General features: G+C 38.5%; 1 protein-coding gene across 1 annotated transcript in view; it reads right to left on the bottom strand.

Annotated features, from left to right (window-relative positions):
* Positions 1-27,747, bottom strand: part of LOC132887224 (dipeptidyl aminopeptidase-like protein 6) — a 464,642-nt gene that overhangs the window by 49,859 nt on the left and 387,036 nt on the right. The window contains exons 9-15 of the mRNA XM_060922714.1: positions 23,623-23,777; positions 21,600-21,697; positions 21,118-21,241; positions 20,983-21,021; positions 7,074-7,181; positions 2,431-2,522; positions 2,279-2,326 (exon numbers count right to left, since the gene is read on the bottom strand). Of these exons, the coding sequence (XP_060778697.1) occupies positions 2,279-2,326; positions 2,431-2,522; positions 7,074-7,181; positions 20,983-21,021; positions 21,118-21,241; positions 21,600-21,697; positions 23,623-23,777 (664 nt within the window). The remainder of the gene's footprint in view (positions 1-2,278; positions 2,327-2,430; positions 2,523-7,073; positions 7,182-20,982; positions 21,022-21,117; positions 21,242-21,599; positions 21,698-23,622; positions 23,778-27,747) is intronic.

Raw genomic sequence — 27,747 nt, 5'->3', positions numbered from 1 at the left:
CACAGGACCGTCACCTCCTGCAGGAGCAAACTCAGTTTAAAATATCCACTCCTACACCACCATTACACACTGCACAGGACCATCACCTCCTGCAGGGGCAAACTCAGGGTAAAATATCCACTCCTACACCACCATTACACACTGCACAGGACCATCACCTCCTGCAGGGGCAAACTCAGGGTAAAATATCCACTCCTACACCACCATTACACACTGCACAGGATCGTCACCTCCTGCAGGGGCAAACTCAGGGTAAAATACCCACTCCTACACCACCATTACACAGTGCACAGGACCGTCACCTCCTGCAGGGGCAAACTCAGGGTAAAATATCCACTCCTACACCACCATTACACACTGCACAGGACCGTCACCTCCTGCAGGGGCAAACTCAGGGTAAAATACCCACTCCTACACCACCATTACACACTGCACAGGACCGTCACCTCCTGCAGGGGCAAACTCAGGGTAAAATATCCACTCCTACACCACCATTACACACTGCACAGGACCGTCACCTCCTGCAGGGGCAAACTCAGGGTAAAATATCCACTCCTACACCACCATTACACACTGCACAGGACCGTCACCTCCTGCAGGGGCAAACTCAGGGTAAAATATCCACTCCTACACCACCATTACACACTGCACAGGACCGTCACCTCCTGCAGGGGCAAACTCAGGGTAAAATACCCAATCCTACACCACCATTACACACTGCACAGGACAGTCACCTCCTGCAGGGGCAAACTCAGGGTAAAATATCCACTCCTACACCACCATTACACACTGCACAGGACCGTCACCTCCTGCAGGGGCAAACTCAGGGTAAAATATCCACTCCTACACCACCATTACACACTGCACAGGACCGTCACCTCCTGCAGGGGCAAACTCAGGGTAAAATATCCACTCCTACACCACCATTACACACTGCACAGGACCGTCACCTCCTGCAGGGGCAAACTCAGGGTAAAATATCCACTCCTACACCACCATTACACACTGCACAGGACCGTCACCTCCTGCAGGGGCAAACTCAGGGTAAAATATCCACTCCTACACCACCATTACACACTGCACAGGACCGTCACCTCCTGCAGGGGCAAACTCAGTGTAAAATACCCACTCCTACACCACCATTACACAGTGCACAGGACCGTCACCTCCTGCAGGGGCAAACTCAGGGTAAAATATCCACTCCTACACCACCATTACACAGTGCACAGGACCGTCACCTCCTGCAGGGGCAAACTCAGGGTAAAATATCCACTCCTACACCACCATTACACAGTGCACAGGACCGTCACCTCCTGCAGGGGCAAACTCAGGGTAAAATATCCACTCCTACACCACCATTACACACTGCACAGGACCGTCACCTCCTGCAGGGGCAAACTCAGGGTAAAATATCCACTCCTACACCACCATTACACACTGCACAGGACCATCACCTCCTGCAGGGGCAAACTCAGGGTAAAATATCCACTCCTACACCACCATTACACAGTGAACAGGACCATCACCTCCTGCAGGGGCAAACTCAGGGTAAAATATCCACTCCTACACCACCATTACACAGTGCACAGGACCGTCACCTCCTGCAGGGGCAAACTCAGGGTAAAATATCCACTCCTACACCACCATTACACAGTGCACAGGACCGTCACCTCCTGCAGGGGCAAACTCAGGGTAAAATATCCACTCCTACACCACCATTACACAGTGCACAGGACCATCACCTCCTGCAGGGGCAAACTCAGGGTAAAATATCCACTCCTACACCACCATTACACACTGCACAGGACCGTCACCTCCTGCAGGGGCAAACTCAGGGTAAAATATCCACTCCTACACCACCATTACACACTGCACAGGACCGTCACCTCCTGCAGGGGCAAACTCAGGGTAAAATATCCACTCCTACACCACCAGAGCAGTGGACACTCCTCCGTCTGAACGGTACAGTGGACACTCCTCTGTCTGAACGGTACAGTGTACACTCCTCCATCCAGAAAGGATGTCAGGAAACAAAGTTACAGCATCACCTCTGATACTGGAGACTCCTTCCATTAAAGTTTAATCAACAGTTTTTAGTGCAAGTCCCTGTGAACGAGCTGTTACTATAGAAACCATAATGTATCTGGCCATGTGCACTAAAATAAACCTGCACTCCTCTCACAGCTACTGTTAGAGAGAACTAATCAACACCTTCAGTGTTGTGACCAATCACCATACAGCATGCTATATAAGAGGGAAGGGAGTGAAGGAGGCGTACCTGTACAGGTGTCGCCGCTTCGGATCATCCTCTGTGCTCAGGAAGTATCTGTGATACAGAACACACAGCGCCAAAGCATTACAGCATGCTAACACACTTACACACTGAGTCTGTGCGTGTGTGTGTGTGCGTGTGTGTGTGTGTGCACTTACATTAGCTGTCTGTCCTCGTTGTAGGCGAGAATGTGCGTGACGTCCCAGTCTCCTGACGTGATGGACTGCAGCGTGTCTGAGCTACTGTTGGGCTGGAGGATGAGAAAGAAAATAACAACATCATACAGTATCGTGGTTCAGCAGGTTATACCCTCAAACAGCACAGGTGAGGAACTCATTTCAGAATTCCTGTGGGTCAGGGAGTTTCTGGGATATCACGGAATTTTAAAAAGTCTATTCCAGACATGGAACGTTAGCGGATTTGCTTGATTTTTGGATCAAGTCATGGAATATTAAGGAGTTTTGTTTGTAGAATGTTCACATTTTAGTTGTCATTTATCAAAAATCAATCTATCTATCTATCTATCTATCTATCTATCTATCTATCTATCTATCTATCTATCTATCTATCTATCTATCTATCTATTCATTCAGGTTACTTAAGCAGCAAAAACTTGAAATTTTGCACTGAAAATGTCTGTGAATGACTAACTAAGTTAAATAAATAAAATAAAATAAAATAAAATAAAATAAATTGTTGGGTTTAAAATACTGCCTGTGGTTGTTTTTCTGCTGAACACAAAGGCGGCCTGTTTTTCTGTTCATTATGGGTCACAGAAATGCAGCTTTTATCCAGTGAAAGTCAGGGAAAAGTCAATCAGTTTGACATTTGAATTCTAGGAGAGAGCCCGTAACTTAAAAAAGAAAGAAAGAAAAAAAATCAAATGTCAGTGAGTTATAGAGACGGACGCAGATGTTTATTCACAATGAAATAAATGAAACACAATGACGATGTAAAAATGGTGAGTCCAGTGAACATGGCTGATGGGTGATGTAGCCCAGTCCATCATAGTTTCATAAAACATACAGTACCAGGCAAAAGTTTGTACACCACTACTCTACTCATTCACAGGTTTTTCTACGCTGTAGAACAATAGTGAAGACGTCAAACACTATGACATCACATCTGGAGCACATCTGGAATTATGTGTTAAACAAAAAGGTGTTTAAAAAAAAACCAAAATGTGTGATATTTTAGATTCTTCAGCGTATCCAGTGTTTCCCCTGATGACACTTTGCTTTGTACACTATTAGTATTATCTTAATCAGCTTCATGACGGAGTCACTTGGAATGCTTTTCCATTAACAGGTGTGCCTTGTTAATTAAAAAAAAGGTAATTAGTGGAGGAGTTTCTTGTTTTCTTAATGCATCTGAGATCAAACAGTAAATAAATGAATGAGATCGTCACTGACGGTGTAGCTCACTCCGGCCCCGTCTAGTCCAGAAGGAACGATCTGAAGTGGGCCACCTTGCGCAATCAGTGTTGTAAGGTATATACACTATATACAAGCTATATATAGAAGCGATATCCACCCTAGGAATACCAACCTATTTACCAGAACGAATCCAAAACGGCGAGGAATTGACTGAGAAGAAGTGATTTTTGTTGACCTGCTTAAGGCATTAAGGCTTAATTAGTCCATAACTTCATTAATAATTGTAATGAAGCAAATTTGAGTAGAAGCTATATGCACCCTAGGCAGATCTACCTTCCTGCCAAAAAGAATCAAAATTGGTGAAGAATTGAGAGAGAAGAAACGATTTTCATGAAATGTGGATGACACCGGACGAATGACGGACAACACATGATGGCACGAACTCATCACCTGTCGGCCGGACGAGCTAATAATAACAATACTCTCTAATAAATAGCCCTATTCCACAACTGTAGTAATACATATTAAGTCAAGAACTGAACAACTAAGTAAAGAGAAACGACATCCATCATTACTTTAAGACATGAAGTGACTTTTAATTAATAAAAACAAAGAAAAAACACTGAATTAGAAGGGGTGTCCAAACTTTTGACTGGTACTGTATTTCAAATGTCCCAATATACAGTACATTCATCTTATTTATTAATAATATAAGGAATAATGATTGTAATTGAGCATCAAAATAAGAGACAGAAGAAACAGGAGATGCTCTTTCATCCCTTTTCTACCTGAAATTTATCCACAGTGGACATGTTTAGTTTGTTTCACTTTGTTGACCAAAATATCTCAGATATGCATACATGTCAACCTATACGGAATGTGCGTATTTTATACGGATTTGATTCAATAAACGTAGTATACGGGCGTATAAATAAAGTTATACGGACTCTTTAAAAAAACTTCAATATTTATTTAGAGCTATAATCAATTCCCACGATGATAAAAGAGCGCATAACATTTACACACGTACTGTACACCACAGAAAGCCAGTAAAGAGTCTTATGAAATCGCGCGTTATCTTGTGGTAGTGAGACTTCGTTCCACTTTTGATCATGCGCACACCGCATTGCGAGAATCCCGCCAGCCGTGAAGTCATAGACATATAAACATAGACGCCGCCTTCTGCGTAGAATAATACGTCATCCTCGCCGCCATATTGGATGTGGCAAAGTGGAGATTCTTCAGCCGTCTCTGGTATAGCGTCTAGACAGTAGCCGAGAATAAAGATGCCTCATTCATGTGCTGCGTTTAACTGTACCAACAGGTTTACCGTCCAAACGAGATCACATGGGATTACCTTTCACAGGTGAGACTGGAAAAATACTTTTCATTGTATTTGGTCATTATAACGTCATTTTACGAACAGATTTTCCTGACTTTGTGGCTAATATGAAGTCTCGCGCATAATAGCCGCTCGGTGAAACCTGTCTCCAAACAACGAAGTATTTCCTTCGTAACTACACTGATAACACTTTGTGTTTTTGTCAAACATTGGAGCTTTGTATTCATTCTGAAGGTTTATTGTTATTAATATTGAATAAAAGGGGCGGCACGGTGGTGTAGTGGTTAGCGCTGTCGCCTCACAGCAAGAAGGTCCTGGGTTCGAGCCCCGGGGCCGGCGAGGGCCTTTCTGTGTGGAGTTTGCATGTTCTCCCCGTGTCCGCGTGGGTTTCCTCCGGGTGCTCCGGTTTCCCCCACAGTCCAAAGACATGCAGGTTAGGTTAACTGGTGACTCTAAATTGACCGTAGGTGTGAATGTGAGTGTGAATGGTTGTCTGTGTCTATGTGTCAGCCCTGTGATGACCTGGCGACTTGTCCAGGGTGTACCCCGCCTTTCGCCCGTAGTCAGCTGGGATAGGCTCCAGCTTGCCTGCGACCCTGTAGAAGGATAAAGCGGCTAGAGATAATGAGATGAGATGAGATATTGAATAAAAAGTAACTGGGATATATCATTGTTAATTATCATTCAAATTTTAGGTAAATTATTTTAATTTGCATCTTATACGGATTTTATAAGGGAAATACGGATTTTGGAGGTTGGTTATACAGGTTTGATTGACCAAAGGTTGACATGTATGGATATGTGTATGTCTGTAACATAAATATGATTTGAAAAGTTGATTCACCTTCATGTACAGACTTTTTTTTAAAGTGCCATTCCACCATTGGATGTATTCTTTGGCATAAAATACAATATATTTTGACAACATATATAAACGGTATCACTAGATAGAGAAATCTTTTAGCTTCAAAATGATATATCAAACATAATTTTTTGACAACGACAAGTATATTAATTTTGCGACCAAAGTCACCTACCCTTTTAATTTCCGTGCGTGATGTCATTGGCAGGTTCCCCTTCTTGTGTACCACGTGACGTGTGACGTGGCACATATTATCAGCAATGGCGGATAGAACACGATAAAAATAATACCAATAAATCTAGCTAATACCAATAAATCTAGCTAACTGAAAGATTAACTCAAAATTTTTCACAATTTTTTTGGACCCCATATACGAGGAGAAATGACTCTCTCACTTTGGGGGTTTCCTGGTCTAAAAATAGACCGACACGTGGTACACAAGAAGGGGAACCTGCCGATGACATCACGTTTCACTACCGTGCGGAAATTAAAAGGGTAGGTGACTTTGGTCGCAAAATTAATATACTTGTCGTTGTCAAAAAATTATGTTTGATATATCATTTTGAAGGGTGGCACGGTGGTGTAGTGGTTAGCGCTGTCGCCTCACAGCAAGAAGGTCCTGGGTTCGAGCCCCGTGGCCGGCGAGGGCCTTTCTGTGCAGAGTTTGCATGTTCTCCCCGTGTCCGCGTGGGTTTCCTCCGGGTGCTCCGGTTTCCCCCACAGTCCAAAGACATGCAGGTTAGGTTAACTGGTGACTCTAAATTGAGCGTAGGTGTGAGTGTGAATGGTTGTCTGTGTCTATGTGTCAGCCCTGTGATGACCTGGCGACTTGTCCAGGGTGTACCCCGCCTTTCGCCCGTAGTCAGCTGGGATAGGATCCAGCTTGCCTGCGACCCTGTAGAACAGGATAAAGCGGCTACAGATAATGAGATGAGATGAGATATCATTTTGAAGCTAAAAGATTTCTCTGTCTAGTCATGTTGTCATAAAATATATTGTATTTTAGGCCAAAGAATACATCCAATGGTGGAATGGCACTTTAACCTGATTGGTAAGTGTACCTAATAAATTGCTAACATTGTGTAAGATTTAAGATTTATAAAGTCATGTTTTTAGGAGGAAATTTTGAGACCCTCTGTGTGTGTGTGTGTGTGTGTGTGTGTGTGTGTGAGAGAGAGAGAGAGAGAGAGAGAGAGAGAGAGAGAGAGAGAGAGTGTATACCTGTGATACAGCCATGGAGATGTGGAAAAATTTGCCCCGCCCACCCTGAGGGATAGCGCGTGTGAAGAAGAGCTTCAGCCCGTCTTTAGAGAATAACGGAGATTCGTTCTGCACAAAAAAAACCCAAAAAACCAAAGATCAATCTCAGTCTTCATTACAGCGCTCCTGATTCGCTGGTTTATTTATTATGCCGAGCTGCAGGCCCTCCGAGGGATTTAATCTTTAACTCTGACTCAATTACAGGAGTGGTGAGATCTTTAGAGAATAAAAATGACAAGTTGTGAAGCTCAGTGTTGCATCCTCACCATAAAGAACATTAAAACAGCTTGTAGCGTGGTCTTTATAATTAACGTGATGTACCGCCCTCGCAGGGCTGCTTCTGCTGCAGGGGTAAAAATAGTTAATCAGTGTTGTGTAAACCCTCCAGAAAGGAAAGTGTCACCTCTCTCTCTCTCTCACCCACACACATGGTGGTTTAGCAGAGCAACATTTCTGTCAGCATGAGAAGAAAAGGTCAGAATCTCGTGTCTGGTGTTTAAATTTTCATACGCACCATTAAGTCCCAGAGACAGTGACTTTAACCAATCAAATTGCAGTAAAAACACTGAGAAGGGTCTGTATGAGCAGGAGTGTCACACTGTGATCTAAAATCAGCTCCATGGAAAACATTGGACCTGATTATAACTCATGATTATGGTTATATAAGAATGCATAATAATGAGTCTGATTCTTTTAAAAATAGAGTGTGTCAGGAGGCAGAGACGGTGACAGTCGTAAAGAGTGTTCTGATTAACGACAACTCACAAGAGCAAACAAATCTAAATTACTCTGCAAATGTCAAAAACAGAAGAGTCAGTGGGGTATCAAGTTCAAAACAAAGATCCAGAAACAAGAGAACACACTTGGGTCAAAACCAGAAACTTGGGTGAATACGCAGAGCTGGACAAATTCTTTGCACCATTAGGGTGCTTATATGTTTATACAGATGACCGAGTCCATGGGTGGAGTAGTCCAAGGTACATATCTGAAGAAGAAGAAGCCTTTATTTTTGTCACATGTACACTACCGTTCAAAAGTTTGGGGTCACCCAGACAATTTTGTGTTTTCCGTGAAAAGTCACACTTTTATTTACCACCATAAGTTGTAAAATGAATAGAAAATATAGTCGAGACATTTTTCTGGCCATTTTGAGCATTTAATCGACCCCACAAATGTGATGCTCCAGAAACTCAATCTGCTCAAAGGAAGGTCAGTTTTATAGCTTCTCTAAAGAGCTCAACTGTTTTCAGCTGTGCTAACATGATTGTACAAGGGTTTTCTAATCATCCATTAGCCTTCTGAGGCAATGAGCAAACACATTGTACCATTAGAACACTGGAGTGAGAGTTGCTGGAAATGGGCCTCTATACACCTATGGAGATATTGCACCAAAAACCAGACATTTGCAGCTAGAATAGTCATTTACCACATTAGCAATGTATAGAGTGGATTTCTGATTAGTTTAAAGTGATCTTCATTGAAAAGAACAGTGCTTTTCTTTCAAAAATAAGGACATTTCAAAGTGACCCCAAACTTTTGAATGGTAGTGTACATTCAAGCACAGTGAAATTCCTCTCTGCGTTTAACCCATCTGAAGCAGTGAACACACACATGAGCAATTAGCACAGACAAACATACCCAGAGCAGTGGGCAGCAATGCTACAGCACCCTGGGAGCAGTTGGGGGTTAGGTGTCTTGCTCAAGGGCAATGTTTGTAGGTAAAGGTGTATAAAGGGAAGTGGAGTTCTGTGCCCTTTGGTGCTACCGTGAAAATGTGAGTCAGGGTCTTTAAGAAAGCACTGATGGTGAATCTGAACATGTTAATGATACAGTAAAAGTGAGTCTGAACCTTTTTTGAAATGATGCACTGATGAAAATAGTCTGGATCTTTTGATGATGCTGAAGATTGAGTCAAATACTACAGGAAGCATGAAGCTCAAGGCTTTAATAATGCAGTAAAAGTGATTTTAAATATTCGTTAATAAAATGCAGATGTTTCTAAGGCGATAGTCAATGCAGTGACAGGGGAGTCTGAATATTTTTTTTTTATAATGGAGTGGAATGGTTTAAATCATTTTATTAACACAGTAATGAAGAGTCAAAGCTTTTAGAAATTAAGTAAGGCTGAGTCTGAATCTTTAGGAATAGAGAAAGGTTGTGACCAAGATCTTTAAAATGCAGTAATGATAGATTTGAAGCTTTTAATATTGAACGAAGGGTATATATGAAAGTTTAATAAAAGAGAAAATATAAGTATAAATAAGGAGAAGGGTGAGTTGGAGTTTTAATTAAACAGTTTTAACGTTGCAGTGAGTTTGAAGTTTGAATAAAAGAGTAAGAGTGAGTCTGACACTTTAATAATAGAGTAGGAGTGAGTCTGATGCTTGAATAATAGAGTAAGAGTGAGTCTGATGCTTGAATAATAGAGAAAGAGTGAGTCTGAAGCTTGAATAATAGAGTAAGAGTGAGTCTGATGCTTGAATAATAGAGTAAGAGTGAGTCTGATGCTTGAATAATAAAGTAAGAGTGAGTCTGAAGTTTGAATAATAGAATAAGAGCGAGTCTGATTCTTGAATAATAGAGTAAGAGTGAGTCTGATGTTTGAATAATAGAGTAAGAGTGAGTCTGAAGGTGGAATAATAGAGTAAGAGTGAGTCTGATGCTTGAATAATAGAGTAAGAGTGAGTCTGATGCTTGAATAATAGAGTAAGAGTGAGTCTGAAGGTGGAATAATAGAGTAACAGCGAGTCTGATGCTTGAATAATAGAGTAAGAGTGAGTCTGATGCTTGAATAATAGAGTAAGAGTGAGTCTGACGCTTGAATAATAGAGTAAGAGTGAGTCTGATGCTTGAATAATAGAGTAAGAGTGAGTCTGACGCTTGAATAATAGAGTAAGAGTGAGTCTGATGCTTGAATAATAGAGTAAGAGTGAGTCTGATGCTTGAATAATAGAGTAAGAGTGAGTCTGATGCTTGAATAATAGAGTAAGAGTGAGTCTGACGCTTGAATAATAGAGTAAGAGTGAGTCTGACGCTTGAATAATAGAGTAAGAGTGAGTCTGAAGTTTGAATAATAGAGTAAGAGTGAGTCTGATGCTTGAATAATAGAGTAAGAGTGAGTCTGAAGCTTGAATAATAGAGTAAGAGTGAGTCTGATGCTTGAATGATAGAGTAAGAGTGAGTCTGATGCTTGAATGATAGAGTAAGAGTGAGTCCGACGCTTGAATGATAGAGTTAGAGTGAGTCTGACGCTTGAATAATAGAGTAAGAGTGAGTCTGATGCTTGAATAATAGAGTAAGAGTGAGTCTGATGCTTGAATAATAGAGTAAGAGCGAGTCTGAAGTTTGAATAATAGAGTAAGAGTGAGTCTGAAGCTTGAATAATAGAGTAAGAGCGAGTCTGATGCTTGAATAATAGAGTAAGAGCGAGTCTGAAGTTTGAATAATAGAGTAAGAGCGAGTCTGATGCTTGAATAATAGAGTAAGAGTGAGTCTGAAGTTTGAATAATAGAGTAAGAGCGAGTCTGATGCTTGAATAATAGAGTAAGAGTGAGTCTGATGCTTGAATAATAGAGTAAGAGTGAGTCTGATGCTTGAATAATAGAGTAAGAGTGAGTCTGATGCTTGAATAATAGAGTAAGAGTGAGTCTGATGCTTGAATAATAGAGAAAGAGTGAGTCTGAAGCTTGAATAATAGCGTAAGAGTGAGTCTGATGCTTGAATAATAGAGTAAGAGTGAGTCTGATGCTTGAATAATAAAGTAAGAGTGAGTCTGAAGTTTGAATAATAGAATAAGAGCGAGTCTGATTCTTGAATAATAGAGTAAGAGCGAGTCTGATGTTTGAATAATAGAGTACGAGTGAGTCTGATGCTTGAATAATAGAGTAAGAGTGAGTCTGACGCTTGAATAATAGAGTAAGAGTGAGTCTGATGCTTGAATAATAGAGTAAGAGTGAGTCTGAAATTTGAATAATAGAGTAAGAGTGAGTCTGAAGCTTGAATAATAGAGTAAGAGTGAGTCTGATGCTTGAATAATAGAGTAAGAGTGAGTCTGATGCTTGAATAATAGAGTAAGAGCGAGTCTGATGCTTGAATTATAGAGTAAGAGCGAGTCTGAAGTTTGAATAATAGAGTAAGAGTGAGTCTGATGCTTGAATAATAGAGTTAGAGTGAGTCTGACGCTTGAATAATAGAGTAAGAGTGAGTCTGACGCTTGAATAATAGAGTAAGAGTGAGTCTGATGCTTGAATAATCGAGTAAGAGTGAGTCTGATGCTTGAATAATAGAGTAAGAGCGAGTCTGAAGTTTGAATAATAGAGTAAGAGTGAGTCTGAAGCTTGAATAATAGAGTAAGAGTGAGTCTGATGCTTGAATAATAGAGTAAAAGTGAGTCTGAAGTTTGAATAATAGAGTAAGAGCGAGTCTGATGCTTGAATAATAGAGTAAGAGTGAGTCTGAAGTTTGAATAATAGAGTAAGAGCGAGTCTGATGCTTGAATAATAGAGTAAGAGTGAGTCTGATGCTTGAATAATAGAGTAAGAGTGAGTCTGATGCTTGAATAATAGAGTAAGAGTGAGTCTGATGCTTGAATAATAGAGTAAGAGTGAGTCTGAAGCTTGAATAATAGAGTAACAGTGAGTCTGACACTTGAATAATAGAGTAACAGTGAGTCTGACACTTGAATAATAGAGTAAGAGTGAGTCTGATGCTTGAATAATAGAGTAAGAGTGAGTCTGATGCTTGAATAATAGAGTAAGAGTGAGTCTGATGCTTGAATAATAGAGTAAGAGTGAGTCTGAAGCTTGAATAATAGAGTAACAGTGAGTCTGACACTTGAATAATAGAGTAAGAGTGAGTCTGATGCTTGAATAATAGAGTAAGAGTGAGTCTGAAGCTTGAATAATAGAGTAAGAGTGAGTTTGACACTTGAATAATAGAGTAAGAGTGAGTCTGAAGTTTGAATAATAGAGTAAGAGTGAGTCTGAAGCTTGAATAATAGAGTAAGAGTGAGTCTGATGCTTGAATAATAGAGTAAGAGTGAGCCTGATGCTTGAATAATAGAGTAAGAGTGAGTCTGATGCTTGAATAATAGAGTAAGAGTGAGTCTGAAGTTTGAATAATAGAGTAAGAGTGAGTCTGAAGTTTGAATAATAGAGTAAGAGCGAGTCTGATGCTTGAATAATAGAGTAAGAGTGAGTCTGATGTTTGAATAATAGAGTAAGAGTGAGTCTGAAGTTTGAATAATAGAATAAGAGCGAGTCTGATGCTTGAATAATAGAGTAAGAGTGAGTCTGAAGTTTGAATAATAGAATAAGAGCGAGTCTGATTCTTGAATAATAGAGTAAGAGTGAGTCTGATGTTTGAATAATAGAGTAAGAGTGAGTCTGAAGTTTGAATAATAGAGTAAGAGTGAGTCTGATGCTTGAATAATAGAGTAAGAGTGAGTCTGATGCTTGAATAATAGAGTAAGAGTGAGTCTGATGCTTGAATAATAGAGTAAGAGTGAGTCTGATGTTTGAATAATAGAGTAAGAGTGAGTCTGAAGCTTGAATAATAGAGTAAGAGTGAGTCTGAAGCTTGAATAATAGAGTAAGAGTGAGTCTGACGCTTGAGTAATAGAGGAAGAGTGAGTCTGAAGTTTGAATAATAGAGTAAGAGTGAGTCTGAAGCTTGAATAATAGAGTAAGAGTGAGTCTGACGCTTGAGTAATAGAGTAAGAGTGAGTCTGATGCTTGAATAATAGAGTAAGAGTGAGTCTGAAGCTTGAATAATAGAGTAAGAGTGAGTCTGACACTTGAATAATAGAGTAAGAGTGAGTCTGATGCTTGAATAATAGAGTAAGAGTGAGTCTGAAGCTTGAATAATAGAGTAAGAGTGAGTCTGATGCTTGAATAATAGAGTAAGAGTGAGTCTGATGCTTGAATAATAAAGTAAGAGTGAGTCTGAAGTTTGAATAATAGAATAAGAGCGAGTCTGATTCTTGAATAATAGAGTAAGAGTGAGTCTGATGTTTGAATAATAGAGTAAGAGTGAGTCTGAAGGTGGAATAATAGAGTAAGAGTGAGTCTGATGCTTGAATAATAGAGTAAGAGTGAGTCTGATGCTTGAATAATAGAGTAAGAGTGAGTCTGAAGGTGGAATAATAGAGTAACAGCGAGTCTGATGCTTGAATAATAGAGTAAGAGTGAGTCTGATGCTTGAATAATAGAGTAAGAGTGAGTCTGACGCTTGAATAATAGAGTAAGAGTGAGTCTGATGCTTGAATAATAGAGTAAGAGTGAGTCTGACGCTTGAATAATAGAGTAAGAGTGAGTCTGATGCTTGAATAATAGAGTAAGAGTGAGTCTGATGCTTGAATAATAGAGTAAGAGTGAGTCTGATGCTTGAATAATAGAGTAAGAGTGAGTCTGATGCTTGAATAATAGAGTAAGAGTGAGTCTGACGCTTGAATAATAGAGTAAGAGTGAGTCTGACGCTTGAATAATAGAGTAAGAGTGAGTCTGAAGTTTGAATAATAGAGTAAGAGTGAGTCTGATGCTTGAATAATAGAGTAAGAGTGAGTCTGAAGCTTGAATAATAGAGTAAGAGTGAGTCTGATGCTTGAATGATAGAGTAAGAGTGAGTCTGATGCTTGAATGATAGAGTAAGAGTGAGTCCGACGCTTGAATGATAGAGTTAGAGTGAGTCTGACGCTTGAATAATAGAGTAAGAGTGAGTCTGATGCTTGAATAATAGAGTAAGAGTGAGTCTGATGCTTGAATAATAGAGTAAGAGCGAGTCTGAAGTTTGAATAATAGAGTAAGAGTGAGTCTGAAGCTTGAATAATAGAGTAAGAGCGAGTCTGATGCTTGAATAATAGAGTAAGAGCGAGTCTGAAGTTTGAATAATAGAGTAAGAGCGAGTCTGATGCTTGAATAATAGAGTAAGAGTGAGTCTGAAGTTTGAATAATAGAGTAAGAGCGAGTCTGATGCTTGAATAATAGAGTAAGAGTGAGTCTGATGCTTGAATAATAGAGTAAGAGTGAGTCTGATGCTTGAATAATAGAGTAAGAGTGAGTCTGATGCTTGAATAATAGAGTAAGAGTGAGTCTGATGCTTGAATAATAGAGAAAGAGTGAGTCTGAAGCTTGAATAATAGAGTAAGAGTGAGTCTGATGCTTGAATAATAGAGTAAGAGTGAGTCTGATGCTTGAATAATAAAGTAAGAGTGAGTCTGAAGTTTGAATAATAGAATAAGAGCGAGTCTGATTCTTGAATAATAGAGTAAGAGCGAGTCTGATGTTTGAATAATAGAGTACGAGTGAGTCTGATGCTTGAATAATAGAGTAAGAGTGAGTCTGACGCTTGAATAATAGAGTAAGAGTGAGTCTGATGCTTGAATAATAGAGTAAGAGTGAGTCTGAAATTTGAATAATAGAGTAAGAGTGAGTCTGAAGCTTGAATAATAGAGTAAGAGTGAGTCTGATGCTTGAATAATAGAGTAAGAGTGAGTCTGATGCTTGAATAATAGAGTAAGAGCGAGTCTGATGCTTGAATTATAGAGTAAGAGCGAGTCTGAAGTTTGAATAATAGAGTAAGAGTGAGTCTGATGCTTGAATAATAGAGTTAGAGTGAGTCTGACGCTTGAATAATAGAGTAAGAGTGAGTCTGACGCTTGAATAATAGAGTAAGAGTGAGTCTGATGCTTGAATAATCGAGTAAGAGTGAGTCTGATGCTTGAATAATAGAGTAAGAGCGAGTCTGAAGTTTGAATAATAGAGTAAGAGTGAGTCTGAAGCTTGAATAATAGAGTAAGAGTGAGTCTGATGCTTGAATAATAGAGTAAAAGTGAGTCTGAAGTTTGAATAATAGAGTAAGAGCGAGTCTGATGCTTGAATAATAGAGTAAGAGTGAGTCTGAAGTTTGAATAATAGAGTAAGAGCGAGTCTGATGCTTGAATAATAGAGTAAGAGTGAGTCTGATGCTTGAATAATAGAGTAAGAGTGAGTCTGATGCTTGAATAATAGAGTAAGAGTGAGTCTGATGCTTGAATAATAGAGTAAGAGTGAGTCTGAAGCTTGAATAATAGAGTAACAGTGAGTCTGACACTTGAATAATAGAGTAACAGTGAGTCTGACACTTGAATAATAGAGTAAGAGTGAGTCTGATGCTTGAATAATAGAGTAAGAGTGAGTCTGATGCTTGAATAATAGAGTAAGAGTGAGTCTGATGCTTGAATAATAGAGTAAGAGTGAGTCTGAAGCTTGAATAATAGAGTAACAGTGAGTCTGACACTTGAATAATAGAGTAAGAGTGAGTCTGATGCTTGAATAATAGAGTAAGAGTGAGTCTGAAGCTTGAATAATAGAGTAAGAGTGAGTTTGACACTTGAATAATAGAGTAAGAGTGAGTCTGAAGTTTGAATAATAGAGTAAGAGTGAGTCTGAAGCTTGAATAATAGAGTAAGAGTGAGTCTGATGCTTGAATAATAGAGTAAGAGTGAGCCTGATGCTTGAATAATAGAGTAAGAGTGAGTCTGATGCTTGAATAATAGAGTAAGAGTGAGTCTGAAGTTTGAATAATAGAGTAAGAGTGAGTCTGAAGTTTGAATAATAGAGTAAGAGCGAGTCTGATGCTTGAATAATAGAGTAAGAGTGAGTCTGATGTTTGAATAATAGAGTAAGAGTGAGTCTGAAGTTTGAATAATAGAATAAGAGCGAGTCTGATGCTTGAATAATAGAGTAAGAGTGAGTCTGAAGTTTGAATAATAGAATAAGAGCGAGTCTGATTCTTGAATAATAGAGTAAGAGTGAGTCTGATGTTTGAATAATAGAGTAAGAGTGAGTCTGAAGTTTGAATAATAGAGTAAGAGTGAGTCTGATGCTTGAATAATAGAGTAAGAGTGAGTCTGATGCTTGAATAATAGAGTAAGAGTGAGTCTGATGCTTGAATAATAGAGTAAGAGTGAGTCTGATGTTTGAATAATAGAGTAAGAGTGAGTCTGAAGCTTGAATAATAGAGTAAGAGTGAGTCTGAAGCTTGAATAATAGAGTAAGAGTGAGTCTGACGCTTGAGTAATAGAGGAAGAGTGAGTCTGAAGTTTGAATAATAGAGTAAGAGTGAGTCTGAAGCTTGAATAATAGAGTAAGAGTGAGTCTGACGCTTGAGTAATAGAGTAAGAGTGAGTCTGATGCTTGAATAATAGAGTAAGAGTGAGTCTGAAGCTTGAATAATAGAGTAAGAGTGAGTCTGACACTTGAATAATAGAGTAAGAGTGAGTCTGATGCTTGAATAATAGAGTAAGAGTGAGTCTGAAGCTTGAATAATAGAGTAAGAGTGAGTCTGACACTTGAATAATAGAGTAAGAGTGAGTCTGAAGTTTGAATAATAGAGTAAGAGTGAGTCTGAAGCTTGAATAATAGAGTAAGAGTGAGTCTGATGCTTGAATAATAGAGTAAGAGTGAGTCTGATGCTTGAATAATAGAGTAAGAGTGAGTCTGATGCTTGAATAATAGAGTAAGAGTGAGTCTGAAGTTTGAATAATAGAGTAAGAGTGAGTCTGAAGTTTGAATAATAGAGTAAGAGCGAGTCTGATGCTTGAATAATAGAGTAAGAGTGAGTCTGATGTTTGAATAATAGAGTAAGAGTGAGTCTGAAGTTTGAATAATAGAATAAGAGCGAGTCTGATGCTTGAATAATAGAGTAAGAGTGAGTCTGAAGTTTGAATAATAGAATAAGAGCGAGTCTGATTCTTGAATAATAGAGTAAGAGTGAGTCTGATGTTTGAATAATAGAGTAAGAGTGAGTCTGAAGTTTGAATAATAGAGTAAGAGTGAGTCTGATGCTTGAATAATAGAGTAAGAGTGAGTCTGATGCTTGAATAATAGAGTAAGAGTGAGTCTGATGCTTGAATAATAGAGTAAGAGTGAGTCTGATGTTTGAATAATAGAGTAAGAGTGAGTCTGAAGCTTGAATAATAGAGTAAGAGTGAGTCTGAAGCTTGAATAATAGAGTAAGAGTGAGTCTGACGCTTGAGTAATAGAGGAAGAGTGAGTCTGAAGTTTGAATAATAGAGTAAGAGTGAGTCTGAAGCTTGAATAATAGAGTAAGAGTGAGTCTGACGCTTGAGTAATAGAGTAAGAGTGAGTCTGATGCTTGAATAATGGAGTAAGAGTGAGTCTGACGCTTGAGTAATAGAGTAAGAGTGAGTCTGATGCTTGAGTAATAGAGTAAGAGTGAGTCTGATGCTTGAATAATGGAGTAAGAGTGAGTCTGACGCTTGAGTAATAGAGTAAGAGTGAGTCTGATGCTTGAATAATAGAGTAAGAGTGAGTCTGACGCTTGAATAATAGAGTAAGAGTGAGTCTGAAGCTTGAATAATAGAGTAAGAGTGAGTCTGACGCTTGAGTAATAGAGTAAGAGTGAGTCTGATGCTTGAATAATAGAGTAAGAGTGAGTCTGAAGCTTGAATAATAGAGTAAGAGTGAGTCTGATGTTTGAATAATAGAGTAAGAGTGAGTCTGATGCTTGAATAATAGAGTAAGAGTGAGTCTGATGCTTGAATAATAGAGTAAGAGTGAGTCTGAAGCTTGAATAATAGAGTAAGAGTGAGTCTGATGTTTGAATAATAGAGTAAGAGTGAGTCTGATGCTTGAATAATAGAGTAAGAGTGAGTCTGATGCTTGAATAATAGAGTAAGAGTGAGTCTGAAGCTTGAATAATCGAGTAAGAGTGAGTCTGACGCTTGAATAATAGAGTAAGAGCGAGTCTGAAGTTTGAATAATAGAGTAAGAGCGAGTCTGAAGTTTGAATAATAGAGTAAGAGTGAGTCTGAAGTTTGAATAATAGAGTAAGAGTGAGTCTGAAGCTTGAATAATAGAGTAAGAGTGAGTCTGAAGTTTGAATAATAGAGTAAGAGTGAGTCTGAAGTTTGAATAATAGAGTAAGAGTGAGTCTGAAGTTTGAATAATAGAGTAAGAGTGAGTCTGATGCTTGAATAATAGAGTAAGAGTGAGTCTGATGCTTGAATAATAGAGTAAGAGTGAGTCTGAAGCTTGAATAATAGAGTAACAGTGAGTCTGACGCTTGAATAATAGAGTAAGAGTGAGTCTGATGCTTGAATAATAGAGTAAGAGTGAGTCTGAAGCTTGAATAATAGAGTAAGAGTGAGTCTGACACTTGAATAATAGAGTAAGAGTGAGTCTGAAGCTTGAATAATAGAGTAAGAGTGAGTCTGATGCTTGAATAATATAGTAAGAGTGAGTCTGATGCTTGAATAATAGAGTAAGAGTGAGTCTGAAGTTTGAATAATAGAGTAAGAGTGAGTCTGAAGTTTGAATAATAGAGTAAGAGTGAGTCTGAAGCTTGAATAATAGAGTAAGAGTGAGTCTGACACTTGAATAATAGAGTAAGTGTGAGTCTGAAGTTTGAATAATAGAGTAAGAGTGAGTCTGAAGTTTGAATAATAGAGTAAGAGTGAGTCTGAAGTTTGAATAATAGAGTAAGAGTGAGTCTGATGCTTGAATAATAGAGTAAGAGTGAGTCTGATGCTTGAATAATAGAGTAAGAGTGAGTCTGAAGCTTGAATAATAGAGTAACAGTGAGTCTGACACTTGAATAATAGAGTAAGAGTGAGTCTGAAGCTTGAATAATAGAGTAAGAGTGAGTCTGACACTTGAATAATAGAGTAAGAGTGAGTCTGAAGTTTGAATAATAGAGTAAGAGTGAGTCTGAAGCTTGAATAATACAGTAAGAGTGAGTCTGATGCTTGAATAATAGAGTAAGAGTGAGTCTGATGCTTGAATAATAGAGTAAGAGTGAGTCTGATGCTTGAATAATAGAGTAAGAGTGAGTCTGATGCTTGAATAATAGAGTAAGAGTGAGTCTGAAGTTTGAATAATAGAGTAAGAGTGAGTCTGAAGTTTGAATAATAGAGTAAGAGCGAGTCTGATGCTTGAATAATAGAGTAAGAGTGAGTCTGATGTTTGAATAAGAGTAAGAGTGAGTCTGAAGTTTGAATAATAGAATAAGAGCGAGTCTGATGCTTGAATAATAGAGTAAGAGTGAGTCTGAAGTTTGAATAATAGAATAAGAGCGAGTCTGATTCTTGAATAATAGAGTAAGAGTGAGTCTGATGTTTGAATAATAGAGTAAGAGTGAGTCTGAAGTTTGAATAATAGAGTAAGAGTGAGTCTGATGCTTGAATAATAGAGTAAGAGTGAGTGATGCTTGAATAATAGAGTAAGAGTGAGTCTGATGCTTGAATAATAGAGTAAGAGTGAGTCTGATGTTTGAATAATAGAGTAAGAGTGAGTCTGAAGCTTGAATAATAGAGTAAGAGTGAGTCTGAAGCTTGAATAATAGAGTAAGAGTGATTCTGACGCTTGAGTAATAGAGGAAGAGTGAGTCTGAAGTTTGAATAATAGAGTAAGAGTGAGTCTGAAGCTTGAATAATAGAGTAAGAGTGAGTCTGACGCTTGAGTAATAGAGTAAGAGTGAGTCTGATGCTTGAATAATAGAGTAAGAGTGAGTCTGAAGCTTGAATAATAGAGTAAGAGTGAGTCTGACGCTTGAGTAATAGAGTAAGAGTGAGTCTGATGCTTGAATAATAGAGTAAGAGTGAGTCTGAAGCTTGAATAATAGAGTAAGAGTGAGTCTGATGTTTGAATAATAGAGTAAGAGTGAGTCTGATGCTTGAATAATAGAGTAAGAGTGAGTCTGAAGTTTGAATAATAGAGTAAGAGTGAGTCTGACGCTTGAATAATAGAGTAAGAGTGAGTCTGAAGCTTGAATAATCGAGTAAGAGTGAGTCTGACGCTTGAATAATAGAGTAAGAGCGAGTCTGAAGTTTGAATAATAGAGTAAGAGTGAGTCTGAAGTTTGAATAATAGAGTAAGAGTGAGTCTGAAGTTTGAATAATAGAGTAAGAGTGAGTCTGAAGCTTGAATAATAGAGTAAGAGTGAGTCTGAAGTTTGAATAATAGAGTAAGAGTGAGTCTGAAGTTTGAATAATAGAGTAAGAGTGAGTCTGATGCTTGAATAATAGAGTAAGAGTGAGTCTGATGCTTGAATAATAGAGTAAGAGTGAGTATGATGCTTGAATAATAGAGTAAGAGTGAGTCTGAAGCTTGAATAATAGAGTAAGAGTGAGTCTGATGCTTGAATAATAGAGTAAGAGTGAGTCTGATGCTTGAATAATAGAGTAAGAGTGAGTCTGATGCTTGAATAATAGAGTAAGAGTGAGTCTGATGCTTGAATAATAGAGTAAGAGTGAGTCTGATGCTTGAATAATAGAGTAAGAGTGAGTATGATGCTTGAATAATAGAGTAAGAGTGAGTCTGATGCTTGAATAATAGAGTAAGAGTGAGTCTGATGCTTGAATAATAGAGTAAGAGTGAGTATGATGCTTGAATAATAGAGTAAGAGTGAGTCTGATGCTTGAATAATAGAGTAAGAGTGAGTCTGATGCTTGAATAATAGAGTAAGAGTGAGTATGATGCTTGAATAATAGAGTAAGAGTGAGTCTGATGCTTGAATAATAGAGTAAGAGTGAGTCTGATGCTTGAATAATAGAGTAAGAGTGAGTATGATGCTTGAATAATAGAGTAAGAGTGAGTCTGAAGCTTGAATAATAGAGTAAGAGTGAGTCTGATGCTTGAATAATAGAGTAAGAGTGAGTCCAAGGCTTTATTAATGCAGTAAACATGATTTTTTAGATTTTAATAATAAATAATTATTGTGTAAGAGGGTTTAAGGGTGAGTCAGAAGGAGTAACAGTGAGACTGATGTTTTAATAATGTGACTTGTGTGTGAGTCTGAAGCCTTAAATGATGAGTCTGATTCATTTTGAAATACCTGTATGAGTGTAAAGTGTGTAAAATTGCCCTCTTACCTGTCTGTGTAGCCAGCTCTCACTCTCGTCCTCGTGTTTCTAAAAGAGTGGAAATATCGCAGGTAATACATAAGTAGACATCACTGTGTTTATGTTTCACACTGTATAGAAGTGTCTTTCTCTGTATGAGTGTACCTTAGTACAGACTCCTGTTGTGGCTTCACACAGTGTCAGGATGGAAATGTTCTGTGCTCGGTTCAACCAGTTCACCGCCAGCTTTGTGCTTGTGGCCCACTTCACCATCGTTATATAATATTCCCTGAAGTGAATAATACGTCAGATATGTGAATATATATATATATATATATATATATATATATATATATATATATATATATATATATATATATATATAATGGCTAGCTGAAAGTAAAAATCATTAAAATGGATTCATAAACTTCTCTTACAACATCACACTACCTATCTTACATGATCAAATTAGATGTTTATATGATTATATGATAGTCTGTGTAGAACATTACTGGGTGTTTATATTTTCTAAAAAAAAAAAAAACAAGCAAACAAACAAACAAAAACCTGACACATGCAATTTGAGGTTTAATAATAATAATAATAATAATAATAATAATAATAATAATAATAGCCATGCATCTGACCCGATCCTCTGGTCATCTGGTTTCCTCATCTGGATGGTATGTAGAGGGCCGTTCAGGTTCACCACGTACAGAGAGATCACTGGGTTCTCCTCTCCTGCCTGAAGTGAAAAACAGAACCTCACACACACACCCTTTTTTTTTACATCAACTTTGTACAATCAGCAAACTCATTCAGTAATATTTATTTCTTTATTATAGTAGGCTTAAACAATCTAAGTGTTTATCAAAAACATCAATTTATCATATTCTACTCATCCCATTTCCGGAAAAGTTGTGATAATTTCCAAAATGCAATCAAACCAAAAATCTGTTGATTTGTTAAATCACGTGAACCTTTATTTAACCGACAAAAGTACAAAGAAAAGATTGTCAATAGTTTTACTGGCCAAATTAATTGCATTTTGGAAATATAAACAAAGATCAGGTTTGATGCCTGAAACACACTCAAAAAAGTTGAGACAGAGGCATTATTACCATTGCGTTACATCACCTTTCCTTTAATAACACTTTTTAATCGTATGGGATCTGAGGATACGAATTGTCGCAGTTTTGCAGTTGGAATTTTTGTCCATTCTTTCTTGATATGAGACTTCAGCTGCTCAACAGTCCGTGGTCACCGTTGTCTGATTTTCCTCTTCATGATGCACCATACGTTCTCAGTAGGAGGCAGACCTGGACTGGCAGCAGGCCAGTCAAGCGCACGCACTCTGTCTATGAAGCCACACTGTTGTAGCCTGTGCAGAATGAGGCGTGGCATTGTCCTGCTCAAACAAGCATGGACTTCCTGGGAAGAGACATCACCTTAATGGTGACATGTCTCTCTAAAATACCAATTTATCAATGGTACCTTCACACCCATGCCATGGGCACAGATGCTGCTTTTACACCTTTCTCTGATAAACTGGATGGTCATGTTCACCTTTGGCACTGAGCACTCGACATCTGGTTTTCCCACAAACAAGCTGAAATGTGACTCATCTAACCACAGCACATGTTTCCACTGTCTTTCAGTCCATCTGAGATGAGTTCAGATCCAGAGAAATCAGTGGAATTTCTGTATAGAATTGATGAACGGCTTCCTCCTTGTGTAATACAGTTTCACATTGCGTTTCTGGACGCAGCGGCAGATTGTGTTAAGTGACGGTGGTTTTCTGAAGTCCTCCCGAGCCCATGTGGCTATATTTGTCACATCAGCATGACAGTTTCTCAGGCAGTGCCGCCTGAGGGCTCGAAGGTCACGCCCATTCAGCAGTGGTTTCCAACTACGCCCTTTACGCACTGAGATGTCTCTGAATCCTCTGAATCTTTTCACAATATTATGGACTGTAGATTTTGAAAGACCTAAAATCTTGCACTGAGAAATGTTCTTTTTGAATTGACTAATAATTTTCTCATGAATTTTGTCACAAAGCAGTGAGCCACACCCCATCCTTGATTGCACAGACTGAGCCTTTGGTGCTGCTCCTTTTAAACCCAATCATGTTACCAGTTAACCTGTTCATTGTGGAATCTTCCAAAACGGTGTTACTTGAATATCCTATCAACTTTTCAGTCTTATTTTGCCTCCGTACCAATTTTTTTTTTTTGAGTGTGTTGCAGGCATCAAATTCAAACTTTGTTTATATTCACAAAATATAGTTAAATTGGTCAGTAAAATGATTGCAAATCTTTTCTTTGTACTTTTATTAGTTCAGTAAAGATTCATGTGAATTAACAAAATAAGATTTTTGTTTTTATTTAATTTATTGTGGAAATTATCCCAACTTTTCTGGAAATGGGGTTTGTATTTTTCATTCAACAATCTGTCAGTGTGAGACACACACACACACACACACAAAAAAAAAAACATAAACATGATGTTCTTATTAACCCATAATGAGAGTAAGAACACACAAGTAAAAGAGAAAGAGGATGTTACTACAAGATCTTGGGTTTTAGTGAATAGACACTGAGGACACTGGTACATTGTGTGTATCACTGTGTGTGAATGTGTGAGTGAGTGTTTCCAAGTTGCAAGGCTTACTTTGGGGTAGTGGTACTCTCGGCCTGTTGGGTATGCCGACCCCGTAAACATGGGCAGCTCCATCTTGGGCACCAGCGTATTGTTGATGGTAGCGTACGCCAGCCGAGCCCCATCAGGAGACCACCAGTGTGCAATATGGGACTGGAAAACCTCCTCTGTGTGAGGGAAAGAGAGCTTTTCTGAGCTTCAGTGCTTCTTCTCACCTGGATGCTATAGTTCTGTAGCTAACAGCTGCTCCTGGAATCATAAAGCTCATCCCAGGACTCTTACTCACATCGCACCATGGTCCGAGTTTAATGACTGAGTAAAACAGAGGTGTGTCTCAGCAACACATGATTCTAATCTTTTCTTTTCTCATCTTGTAATCAGTTGTGGAGTGTAATTCACGTTTACGCTGCTGTCATAAATACAAGTTGTGTTTCGAGCCCCTCATGGACAGCTGTATATGTGAGTTTGTTTATACACTGAAGGATACGGAATGGCAGAAGATAAAGATCCGTGTCCACTTACAAGGTCGAGGAATATTACAGGATTTTGCACAAATATGATGCATAATTTTATTTATTGTGAGATCAGAAATGAACACTAACTTCACCAAAGAATAAATAAGTGTTTTAGTTTTTTTGAAATACTGTGTCAGACCAAATACAAGTGTTTGAATGGAGTGTGTGTGTTTGTGTGTAATCAACAGGAAATAGTCACGTATTGAACAGAATATACACTGAGTCGTATAATCTAGTCTGAGCGAGCTGAGATAGGTTTGGAAAGCTGCAAACGTGAGATCAACAAATACTGACCAAACCTTTTGGCGTGAATTTATTTATTTGCATGTGAGTCTGAAACGGGACTGAGGTTAGATCGCTTTTGATATCTGGAAAAACTACAAACCTCCATGAGACAGGACTAACACTGATAAGGTTCCAGCTGACATCGCAGTCTTTCATCAATAACATTAACAGGGCTGTAACTCTGCTGTCAGACCGTCATTGTTTCCCCGTTAGCCGTGAGACAGATCACGACTTATGTCTTCAAGTAAACATGCAGCTTAGACTTGTTTTTGCAAGCCAAAATTACTCACATTCAACTCGGAATAGCAGCATGCTAAGCTAACAGAACCAGAACCATACTAACACTGAGATATCTACTGTAATGCTGGGGGATGCTAAGAGCTAGTCAGCTAATTTAACCTTACAAAATGTGAATACCCCTGACAAAAATCGATACAAAATTGGGTGGTGAGCTCTCCACAATGCGAGACAGTAACCAACACATGAGCGTCTGACAATCCCTTCTAACTAGCAAGTTTGCTAATATCACATTGAGATGTAATTTGTGGGTGGCACGGTGGTGTAGTGGTTAGCGCTGTCGCCTCACAGCAAGAAGGTCCTGGTTCGAGCCCCGTGGCCGGCGAGGGCCTTTCTGTGCGGAGTTTGCATGTTCTCCCCGTGTCCGCGTGGGTTTCCTCCAGGTGCTCCGGTTTCCCCCACAGTCCAAAGACATGCAGGTTAGGTTAACTGGTGACTCTAAATTGAGCGTAGGTGTGAATGTGAGTGTGAATGGTTGTCTGTGTCTATGTGTCAGCCCTGTGATGACCTGGCGACTTGTCCAAGGTGTACCCCGCCTTTCACCCGTAGTCAGCTGGGATAGGATCCAGCTCGCCTGCGACCCTGTAGAACAGGATAAAGCGGCTAGAGATAATGAGATGAGATGAGATGTAATTTGTGGTTAAACCTCTGTTGAAATGCTCTAACTTGGTTTATAATCAAAAGCTAGCAAGTTGCTAACTTGGCTAACAGCTAAACATCAAGCAAGTGCATCAGCACAACATACAACAAGGTAGCGGATGTAGTATGTGGATTTTAAGCACTGAGAGATGGATGTAAGAGTGTCTACAGCGACAGGAGTTCAATTGATTTAATGGCGTAACCATGGAAATCAAGGTCATCAAACAACACATCTAACTCAAGAGTGGATCCTTTATTTTAGTAATTTTGTAAAATGTGGACTCCAAATAAACCCAGGCATTAAAAATCAAAGGAAGAACTGATTTATGATTAAAAAAATCTATTAAATCAATTAGATTAATCTTGGAAAAATACACTTTGATTCCACTGAGTTAAACTGAAATGTCATTATCTTGTGTAGGAAAAAAAAACATCTCTCTCTCTCTCTCTCTCTCTCTCTCTCTCTCTCATGCTTTAATTGGACAGCTGATCCATCACACAGACGATCTCTGAAACCTCATTTGACTCAACAATATGAATAATTCAAAGTCTTGGTATTTTTTTTTCCTTCTTAATCAGGTGACATGTTGCTGCTCAGCTGAAGTGCGACTGAAAAAATTAAAACCAGGACACTGGTGGAAACTAACATGGCACACACAGATATTTAACGTTAGAAAAGTAACTGTGTGTATTTTTATCGATTCGTTCGATGTTGTATGGGCAGCAGGGGGCAGAAGTGAGCCTCGGAACTGCAGGAAATGTGAACATAATGCAGCTGATCTGATATATACAGTATCATGGACCAGGTGGATACAGCAGATGGTCAGATGGGAGATATCAGAATGTTTCAGCACAATATGTTGCCCAGTCTATAATTGTGGGTTCATTTCAAGTGTTGAAAGAGAACAAAAAAAATATGGATTTTTTTTTTCCATTAAACTTTTTTTTTTTTTTGTCAGGGAAAACACTTCAAATTTAACATTACAGTATGTTCAAACCTTTAACCTGTAAGACATTAAGCATTTATTTATTTTTTTTTTAAATTGTGAAACTGGACAATCCATTAAAAGAATTTATGATAACAGAGTTGACACTTTCCACCATTTTGTGTCTTAACTCCACATTCTGAGCTCAAACTAGCTCCCACATGGCATGTATAGGAAAAAAAAACAGAATGTTATGGATTTTAATCATATTATTGTTTAAAAAAATAAGTGATTCACTCCAATATCACAATAACGGAGTTGACAAATAATTAATCTACTGTTGGTGTAAAATCCTCAACATTTTGTTCAAATTAACGAGAGAAGACACAGAACACACCTCACTGCCTTTCTGAAGTTTCCCACCAGAGGAAGTGACATCACTTGGTGCAGGTGTCATGCGTATTATAAAAAATCTTTGTGGATTTTATGCGGTTTTATAACAGAGTTAACAGAGTTGACAAGAACATTGGGACGGATAAATGCTTTTTTTAATGACTGAAATTTCACATAATACAGAAAATAGACTTTATATTCAATTGAATTTATAACAGTTAATAGAATAAGCCCCCAAAAACAGATTGTTAGACTGAATCACTTCCTGTTTATTGGAGTTGAATGGATGAATCAGGAGTCGAAGACAGTCAGTAATGTGGGGGGAGGGGGGTCATTTAGTTAATGTTTTATGGATAAATTGGGTCTAAAATAGACATCAAGCATCGCTATTGGGGAAAGTTTGTCATAATTTGCATTACTGTTCAAAACTGATTCAATAAAGATTTATTTTGTGGAAAATAATAAAAGGTTTATCTCAAAGACGCGAAATGTACCCTGGATTCTAGAATGAGCCGTATGATGCTGTAATGTTTCAAGTAAGAGTGAAATATCTCAAAATTTCTAAATAATTGAAGTTCAGAATGCGAATTATTTCATTCAGACAGTTTTCTTTTACATTATTATCTCATTAACAATATGACTCGTAACGAACCATTTAACAGTGAACACATTTTATAGAAAATATATGACTGCAAATGTACAATAAGTTCCAGTTCCGTTGTGATACATCCTGAGATATTTTATAATCAGGTGAGGTGAAGGCTCCAGGTCAGTACTGAGCTGCCAGACAGAGGAGAACCTGCTACACTGAAAAGCAAAAACCTTTATTGTCACTCTCAGATGCTGTTGTATGTCTTCAGCAGGAGATTTTGTATTTTTATGCATTAAAGGCTGATCTCGTGTCAGGAATAAATGGACTGTAATTCCCTTTTGCAATGCAGTAGGACGCTGCAGTCGCTGTCCAATCACAGCCCGGAGTTGTACTCAGGGGCGTGGCTATAATCAGGCCTGAAAGTGTTATTTTCCTCGAGGTCTGGACTCATATGACTAAAAATACTTACGGCTCACAGAAGGAACTCCTT

This window comes from Neoarius graeffei, chromosome 5, assembly GCF_027579695.1.
Source record: "Neoarius graeffei isolate fNeoGra1 chromosome 5, fNeoGra1.pri, whole genome shotgun sequence".
Classification (NCBI taxonomy): domain Eukaryota; kingdom Metazoa; phylum Chordata; class Actinopteri; order Siluriformes; family Ariidae; genus Neoarius; species Neoarius graeffei.
Note: the sequence above shows the minus strand (reverse complement) of the source record. Positions and strands in the feature narration are given on the sequence as shown.